This window comes from Marmota marmota, unplaced genomic scaffold, assembly GCF_001458135.2.
Source record: "Marmota marmota marmota unplaced genomic scaffold, marMar, whole genome shotgun sequence".
Taxonomy (NCBI): domain Eukaryota; kingdom Metazoa; phylum Chordata; class Mammalia; order Rodentia; family Sciuridae; genus Marmota; species Marmota marmota.
In genome coordinates this window covers 43,548,663-43,557,548 of record NW_026000082.1, presented here as the reverse complement: position 1 = coordinate 43,557,548, position 8,886 = coordinate 43,548,663, and the positions used below count along the sequence as shown (strand labels likewise).

General features: G+C 61.2%; 1 protein-coding gene and 1 long non-coding RNA gene across 5 annotated transcripts in view; one reads left to right on the top strand and one right to left on the bottom strand.

Moving 5' to 3' along the window:
* Nucleotides 1–8,886, top strand: part of Kazn (kazrin, periplakin interacting protein) — a 122,450-nt gene that overhangs the window by 2,855 nt on the left and 110,709 nt on the right. Inside the window, exons 1-2 of one of the 3 annotated variants that reach the window (XM_048816286.1) lie at nucleotides 7,806–8,088; nucleotides 8,655–8,779. The exons of 1 other annotated variant lie outside the window; for it this stretch is intronic. In XM_048816286.1, coding sequence (XP_048672243.1) covers nucleotides 8,665–8,779 — 115 coding nt within the window. In that variant the 5' untranslated portion in view covers nucleotides 7,806–8,088; nucleotides 8,655–8,664. Of the gene's footprint in view, nucleotides 1–7,796; nucleotides 8,089–8,654; nucleotides 8,780–8,886 lie in introns of those variants that run through there. One more of the 3 variants, XM_015485678.2, reaches the window with a different exon arrangement.
* On the bottom strand, nucleotides 5,034–8,880 carry LOC125620509. Of its 2 annotated transcripts, none has more exons than XR_007352248.1 (2): nucleotides 7,985–8,880; nucleotides 5,034–7,812 (listed from the first exon to the last, which is right to left on the bottom strand). It is a non-coding gene; the product is annotated as an uncharacterized LOC125620509 (long non-coding RNA). The 2 variants fall into 2 exon arrangements; XR_007352249.1 differs by having other exon boundaries at nucleotides 5,034–7,800.

Here is an 8,886-nt window from a genome sequence, read left to right as displayed (position 1 = left end):
CTCCCCCGCTCCCCCTGGTGCTCATTGGAAGTTCTTAAGGTGGCAGCAGGAGTCCAGCTCTTCATCTCTCACTTGCTGTTCGAGCAGTCACATTTCCCGGGCATTGCTCCTGGCCAGGCACTGTCACAGCTGCCAGAGACATGGCAGCAGAAACCACTGCAGCCCTGTTTCCATGGAGCTTTGATTCTGTGGGAGGAGATTTCCAGTAGGCACATGTGCAAGGGGACTGCCCGGGACGATGAGTGCCGGGAGGGGAATCAAGCTGGGAGGGGTCGGAAGGATGGGAAGGATGGGCAGGATGGGCGCAGGGGTTATTGGGGATGGAAGCAGGGCGGGGCCCAGACAGATGACCCATTGAGGGAGGCCTCAGGGCACTGAGTCCCCAAGGCAAGAGGGTGTTGCCATCAGCTACCTGGACCTTTTTTAAAAGGTGATGAGGAATTAGTATCTTTGTAGACCAGGCAGACACTTTATCTGTCCACTTTGGAAGCATCTGAACCTGGTCACCTTTGCAGTACGTATCATTATATTGTCATCATTTGTGTCTATTGCTTCTTGCCCCTCCCCCTACATAAAATCCGTGGAGGAGGGGACTCCAGGGTGCTTGTAGATCTTTGCATACCAGCTCCAGAGCCAGTCATGGTAGTAACTAAACAAGATGCTTGTCTTTAATTAGTCTTCCCAGGGGGCAGGCCTGGTTGCTGAGCCCATCCACAGGTAAGGAAACCGGTGCTCAGAAAAGCTGAGGGACTTGCCCAAGGTCGCACAGCCAGGAATTTACCCGAGATTGCAGACTTCCAAGCCACGTGGAAGGACCCCATGTTGTTCTTAAGGAAGTGTATTCTACTTTAACTTTTTTATCTTTTGAAAAACAAGACTGACCTCTTGCTGACATTCCTTGCTTTGAGTAACACCAACATTTGCTTATCTTTGGATCTTTGGACCTTAGCAATTTCAGCAGGAGGGCTTTCCACACTGCGGACTGGGGGAAGCTTCTAGGAAGGCACCTACTATGACTTACTGGGGGTTGACTGTGGGTGTCCCTCAGCTTGCAGGGCTGGGCGGAGGTCACTGGGGGCTTGGCTGTCCTGAGAATCAGGACTGAAAACCGATGCTCAGATTGGTTTCTGGAGAGAGTCCTAACCCGTGCAGCCACCTGCACCCCGTGTTGTGGCTCCGGGTGAGAGACTAAACTTTGTCCTATTGCCAGGGCAGGTGGCACATCAGCTGGGGACCAGGCACCAGTTTGGGAATCCCTCAGTTCTGCGTGGCCCTGGCTGTGTGATCCCAAGCAAGTTATTTAACTTCCCAAGCCTCCGTTTACCTTTTTATCCAATGGGGATCCTATTTACCCACTTGGGAGCTATTGGAGATTGGACAGGAGTCTGATTAACATCCTTGGCAACCAGAGGGCCTGATACTGAGGGAGGAGGTGGAGTCCCCGTTGATCCAGAGTCCAGAGAACTTAAAGGTGTGTGTCAAGCCTATGATGTCTGGATGTCAACTTTTGCAGTTTAAGATCCTGGGATTTGACCCACCAGGTGACTCTGAGGACTGCTGCTGACTTAGCCCCGGAGGCATCAGGCGCTCTCCAAGGCGTTCCTGGGGCGTGTCCAGTTGAGTTGACAGGTCGATTTCCCAGTCATCCTGGAGGAGAGCCCCAGTGTGACCGGCCCAAGGCAAACAGCACTCAGGGCCCGCCATGCGGAAAGGCAGGGGAGCCCTGTGGACGGGTTTCGTCCTGCAGATAAGGGCGCCCAGCGCATCATTAAAGCCACCAAGGTCGCCTCGGGAATCCTGTTTGCCTTGAGTCACTCAGGGCTGTAAACACTCAGGAGAGGAGCGGCAGGCCGGGGTAGGCTGGTGCGGGTGTTTGCACACGCGTGTGTAGTTATTTTGATGGATTCACTCTCTCTAAATGCGCCAGCTGCCGCGTGTGCCAGATGAGCACCTGCCAGGGAGGGGAGCAGTCAGGATTGCCTCCAGTTCCCAAGGGCACCCCGCTCGGCACCCCATGTGCCGGCCTCCGCGAAGGGGGCGACCTCACGCTTTCTCTGGTCTGCTGCTTGGTGGCCTTCCAGAGAGGCCAGCCCGAGGACGCGGCTTGTGGCGACTCCTCGAAGCTCCTGCCCAATGGTGCCAGCCCGTCAGGAGCTGCAGCAGCCCCAAATTTGGAAGAAATTCCCTGCCCGAGGGGTGTGACAGGTAGGCGAGTCCTGCCTGATGTCCCGGCCCTGATCTGGGGACGCTGCGCCCGACTGAGGAGTCAGTAGCTGGTGGGTGTGGTGTGGCCATCGTGTTGTTCTACCTGCCGGGTTTTGGGGACCGTATCAGGAGCACCCAGCACCTGGCACCTGGCAGCTGATCCACAGGTGCTTGGCCTTGGTTGGTGCCTGGGTTTGGCAGGCGGCGCAGGCTCCCCGCTGGCTTGGGCTGTGAGTCTGTGGCAGGCAGCTGAGTGTGTTCAGCCCCTTGTATGGAAGCTTCAGGAAGTTTTCCCTGGGGGCTTGGAGAGAAGCGAAAACAGGGCTGCAGCAGGCTCCTAGGCCTGCCCCGCCCCTTGCTGGGCGGCCTCACCTGTGGGCCCTGAGCTGTGAAGTCCTGTGTGCCCAGGCAGGAAAGAGTGTGTTAAGGATGAAGAGTCATTTACTGAGGGCGTCTGGGGGCCAGAGAGCACTGGGCGGCGCGGGTTTGCATGGACTCCGCGTTCCCGTGAGAGGACTGGCATCTGCCCCACCTTGCAGAGGAACCCACCAAAGATGTTAGGCAGGAAGCAGGAAGTAGTACATGTGGCTGTTCCAGGCTGCCTTCCACGGGACACTCTTCCCTGTGGTTTCCTCAGTAGCTGATGATTCCCTGGGGGTGCGGCAGGGCCCAGAGCAGAGGCTGAGACCCTGCAGTCATGAGTTTTATGTGTGTGTGTGTGTGTGTGAGAGAGAGAGAGAGAGCGAGAGAGAGAAAGAGAGATCTTCCAGTCCTCCGGGGGTGGGTGGCAGTGAGCACCCCTGGGGAGCTATTCCCCGATTCTGTGCCTCCAAGGGGCTCCATCTCTGCCCCCTGCCCAGCCAGAATCCACGCTTGCCCAAGTGGGAGGCCCCTCCTGGTGTCCCCATCCCCTGACCACATGGGCACCTGAGACGCTGATCTCTGAGCCAGAAACCTCAGCAGGGATGGGGCCCACCGTCCAGGAACGAGCAGGAGATGCAGGCCGAGTTTCCACAGTGAGGGGCCAGGGCCACCGCAGGGAACGCACCCCACCCCTCGATGCCAGGTGGGGTAGGTGGCCTCCAGGGTCATGTTGAAAACTGGCAATAGGACACCAGTGTCACAGCAGTGCTGGAAGGTGTCCCTCTTCACCCTCATCCCTTGCCCCGTCTCCCATTCAGGGGGTCTCAGCCTTTGGGGATCACTGTCTGGGGCGCTCATGCAGATTCTCAGCACTCCCCAGAGCCTGTTTCTCTATCAGGTGCCTTGGGTGGATTCCAGACGGGGTCCCACAGACCCGACTTTGAGAAGCTCTGCCCTTTTGGGACCAGGTTGGTTCCAGAGGCCAGGTGTCCTGGTCCCTCGGTACCCTGATATAAACATTAGCAGTGTCCTCTTCACTCCCACGGTGTCTGAAGTGGACCAGGGGCGCTGGACACCCTAGCTAAATGTTATTTTGTTTTTCTGCTCCACCCCTTGCCCGGGCACGTGTTCTCAGAATCCAGTGGAAAGAGGCTGGGCCTTCTCTGTCGTGTGAGCTCCCAAGACTGTCCTGTGGCGAGGGGCAGGATGCCCCCATGTCCCCGGCCCCTGGTACCCGACTGCCTGGCCTTCTCCGCCAGTGGCCAGCGCTCCTTGCTGCCCGTTGAGCCGGCCCAGGCCCCGGTGCTGAGGAGACAGGGGAGGCCAAACTCCTCCTGTGACTCATCCAGGTCTTAATCTTGGTCCCCAGAGCCACCGGTGAAGCCTGTTCTTCCAGCCTCTCCAGCCCGGCCCGCCCGCCCCACCCCCTGGCTCCCTTTGGTGGTTGGCCCTGAAGCTTCGCAGGGGCAGATGTGTTCGGTGGCTTCCTCTTGGCATCTCCATGGTGCCAGCCGTGGGGGAGGGCAGCTGTGGGGGAGGGGTGCTGTTCCTTTATGTCCTTCGGGCCAGAGGCCAAGGAGCTTGGAGGGAGGATGGGGAGACCCTGCCTGTGGCCCTCCCCTGCACGCTGAGCCCTGAGATTCCTGGGCTCAAGCGCAAGGCTGCCGCGATGCTTGGAACCACACACCTTTTTCTTTTCTTTAAAGGGGGTGACTAGGGCTTTTATCAGCTTGTCCCCAGTGTATTTGTGACTGTTTACCCTGAGGACGTACCCCCCCCCCCCCCCCAGGATCTGCCTTGAGCAGGACAGCTGGTGCTGGCACGGTGCAGGAGGAGGAGAGGCCCCTGTCTGCAGCAGCCTGGGCTTGGTGGGAGGCAGGGGATCTCTAGCCCTGGAGCCCTGGGCAGGGACTGGGTATGTCCTGGGGCTCAATGAGGCTGATTCCTACATCCCACCCAACCAGAGCTTCCCCACCCTGGGCTCCAGATGCCACCTCCATCCCTCCCTTCAGATGAGGACTGGGACGTGGAACCCCTCCTCTCTGTGGCTCTGTGGCCACCTACACGCCCTGGCTTCCCCTGCTCTTGTCCATCTCGGCACCTGGACCAGCGGAGGTCCTTAGCCTCCCGCAGCCCGGGGGCTTGGCTTTCAAGCACCAGCTCCTGTCCTTCCTGGTCCCCTCTGAGACCTTCTGCCTGTACAAGTAGCTGACCTGTCCCCAGTGTCCCCTGCCAAGCTGCCTTCTCCCACCCGGGTGCCACGCTTCTTTGTGTGTCGGTAGAAATGTCTTCCCTCTCTCCTGTGCCCTGAGAATGACCCAGAAGCCTCCCCTTTTGTAGGTGGGGAAGCGGGGCCACAGGCTGTGGGTCTCTCCGTTGGTGCTGTGCAGAGCTTTCTGCAGAGACGGAAATGACCTGTGCCTGCCCCGTCCGCAGCCGCAGCCACTGGACGTAGACACAACTGAAACAGAATTTTAAATTTTCTTTAATTGTAAAAGGCCCCAAGTGGCTGGGATTCTTCGTGTCAGAGGTGGCCTTGAATCAGCCAAAAAATAGTTCTATAGCTCCTCCCCGTTGGTAAGAGCGAGATGTTTGTTTTGCCATCGCGGCCCCTGAGGCTTCCATGCGTGGCCCCTGGGCCACCTGCGCCTGAATCACTCAGGAGCTTGTTTCTAGAATGTTTCCTGGCCCCATAGACTGGGCACTCGGGAGGCTCTGGGGACAGCCCTGAGCACCTGCATTCCAGACAGGTCTCCAGCACCGCCCGCGGCCTGCCTGGGCCTTCAGGCCCCTGTCCCCACAGCCAGAGCAGCCTGGCCAGTGGGTGTCCAGATGTGCTGCCAGGGAACCAGCCACTCAGTGGCCCCTGAGAACTTGTTACAGATGCAAATTCTCTGCAGAGAACTGGGGTCTCTGGGCCGGGCCAGGCTGGGGCCCAAGGTGAAGCCGAGTTTGCGGCCGGATCATGGCTCCTTGGTCCTTCCACGGGACTGTCCCCCCGCCCCCTCTCTCTCAGGTCCTCCTGCCTGCCAGGCAGACGCTCTACCACCGAGCCCCTCCCAGCCCCACTTCCCCGATCTCCCTGCGCCCCCGTCTTTTCCCTGCTCAGCTGCCAAGAGCTGGTTGCCCAGGGTCTTCCAGGGTGGGAGGAGCCGCCTGCCCCTCACAGGGCACCTTCTCCAATCCCAGCCTCACCCCAGGGGTGGCCGTCCTGGTGATGGTGGGGGGCAGCAGAGACCCCGCCATCCTCCAGGTGGTGGCCCCCTGTTCCCCAGTGACAGAGAGCAGAGGGCCAGATGCTCCCCGTCCCTGGCCTCCGAGTCCTCCCGTGAGGACCAGGCCTCTGCTGTCCTCTGGGTGCCGCCAGCCCTGGAGGACGACAGTGCTCAGCCTGCGGTGCCCCTCCCGGGCATCCACGTGTGTGTGGACAGGCGGAGGCCGAGGGTGAGCTCAGCCTGGCCTTGCTGCTCACCTGCGTGGGACCTCCGTGCGGGTGGCTGCCTCTGGCCTCTCCCCTGCTGGGTGAGTGCGCCATGCCGGCCGGCGCTGCTCACGGTGGCTGCTGGCGGTGGCTGGGCACAGTCTGAGGCACCTTAGAAACCTGGTTGGTGATTGATGATCTTGTTCCCTGCAGACCTGGCCGGGGGGACCTGCGGGTACTTAGGGTGACCAGCTCGTCCTGTGGCGCCCAAGGCCTGCCCGGTTTTAGCACTGAGAACCCCACGTCATGGAAAACCCCTCTGTCCTGGGCCAGCTGGGATGGTTGGTCACCCAGTGACCCGGGGCCTACCCCCGTGCGAGCCCCATCTGGCTGCTCTGATCGTGTGGATGGGGTCCCTGTCCCACGGGGTGACGCAGCCCTACCCGGCCCTTCCCTGCCACCTCCCCCCTCAGTTCTGTTGATCTCCCCACCGTGGTCAGGCCCAGCTGGCTCGTGGCCACAGGTGTGCTCGTCACCCCCAGCCCAGACCCCCCTCGGTGCCCCATCTTAGAGCCCACATGCCCGCTGGTTCACTTGGTCACTCACCAGTGGACGGAGCCGGCGGGTGGGACAGCCCCCCTCACAGCACTAACATTTTTTCTGTCTAAAACTCGTAACTTGAACCAGGAAAATGTCCTTCCTCGGCCCCTCCCAGGCCCATTGAGGCCCTGTTCATCCCCGTGGTAGGCGTCCAGTGCCAGCTCTGTATTCAGTTGGGTTCCAGGAATGACACTTGACGGTCCCCTCCTGCCGCCTGGAGGAGCCGGGCTCTCTGCGGGGTCCCCCAAGCCAGTCTGCCCCTCCTGACCTCTCTCATCTCCGCACCTCCACCAAGTGCCCACCCTCCCCATCCCAACCCTGCCCTCCACCCGGAGGACGGTGTAGTGGAGAATCCTGGGTGTGACGGTGACTCCTGCGGAGAGTGCTCCTACCCTCGCTGCATTGTGGGATGTGGGGGACAGCCATGGTGTGGACCTCGCTGGTGGGATGCTCCGCAGGTCCTGAGCACCGTGGGGGTCAGTTCCCACCGAGGACCCCACGGAGCCGGCCACTCCACTTCCCTTCTCCGCCTTTTCCCTGGTTGTTCATTCTTTCCTGTCCCCCCTCCTCTGTCTGCAGGGACCAGCTGAGCAGTCACCACCTCTCAGGTTCCTTCCAAAGTCCTGTTTCTCCCCGTCATCCTTTGATTACACCTGGCCCAGGGGGTTCACGGGAGGACCCGTCCTGCTGGGCACTGGGCTGGGCTGGGTTGACCTGAACTCTCCCTACCCCGTGTGCGCTCGCTCGGTGGCCTGGGTCCATCCCTGCAGTGGAGGGCCCCTGCCAGCCTCCTGGCCTTCCCCAGTGGGGCTGGTGGCAGCTGGTGCTCTGGACACCCCAGGTGACCTCAAGTTCCTCTCCACCTTCCCCTGAGGAGTCCGCTCGTCCTGCCCTGGGGCTGGGGCGTCTCTAGAAAGTGCTGGTTGGTCCCTTAGAGGCAGGCGGGGTACTTGGCATACACAGCTGTCCCCTGCTAGTGACCATGGGGCAAGGAAGACAGGCTGGCTCGTGTGTCCAGGGCCGTGGTCCTCCTGAGCTGGAATGGCCTCAGGGCCTGGAAGCTCCCTCCTCCTCCCGGCGGCCTCTGCGCATCTGGGTTGGTTGTAAGCCTTTACTCACCTTTGTACTGAGTCCAAAGTCCACCTCACGGTGCTGTCCACCCTGTGGCCCATGTCCTTTGAATATTTTGCACGCTTGATCAGTGTCCGTACCTGGTGACCCCTCTGAAGTCGGAGGACGGCCTCCGAGGCACGGGACCACCCTGGACCACCCTCCTTTCTCGACCCTCTTTCCTCCCAGCCAGGCACAGTGGATGCGGGGAGGGCGGAGATGGGACGTCCCTCCTTGTCCTCTGTCCTCAGTGCCGTGGCCCCCCATCTCCGGCCCCGCGCCTACCTGGAGCCCTCTGTGAGGGTGGGAAGAGCTGCAGAAGCCACGCTGCTTTTACACGTCCAGCAGAGTGTCCCCCAATGCGCTGGGCGCCAGCCCTCCTGACGTTGGTAAGAGCTGAGCAGGGCCTGAGGAGCCCAAGAGCCCCCGCGGGCAGGCAGGGGAGAGGCAGGTAGCCAGGACCTTGGAGGGCCCCTGGGGTTAGCCAGCGGCCTGGGCCGGGCCAGGGGTGTGGACCGAGGTGCCGCCTTTTCCTCAGCCGCCTGCCCCCTCCCCCACCCCAACCCTTGCTGATGGGTCTTAGGCCCAAAGGCTCCTCGTGACCACTGACAGGTTCCCATGCACGTCCAGGGTCCATGAGTAGTTCCGCAGCCAGCTGAACAGTCCTGGCCTCTGGGAGAAGGTGGAGAGAGGACACTCCCCAAATGCCACCCGGCCGGCTCCACCCGCACTCCTGCCACACTAGCTGCTGCCCGCGTGCACGTGGTGTGGTAACTCAGGAGACCCCCAGCTTCCTCTGGAGAGCGTGGCGGGGAGAATTCCTGGGCCCGGGGCCCTCCTGAGAAGGTGTTGGCTGGACACCCGCCTGGGCTTTGCTGTGACCGCTGGCCGTCCAGGAAGCACCTGGCCTGTGGGGCTGGGGGGTGGCCAGCGTGTGCCCTGGTTTGCTTTGCAGTGTCTGCGCCATGGACTGTCCCATCACAGGAGGTAGTGACCTCTCAGCCTGGTCAGCGATCGGCCTCCTGTTCCAGGGGGACGGGGCAGCAATCCCACAAGACGCAGGGCCTCCTCCTGCCCCAGGTGGTTGCAGAGCAAACCCCAGCCCCTGACCGGGTGTCTCTTCAGTTGCCTGAGTCCCACGGCTTTGCCGGCCAAGGGAGCAGCGTGTCAGCGTCTGCAGCTGTGGG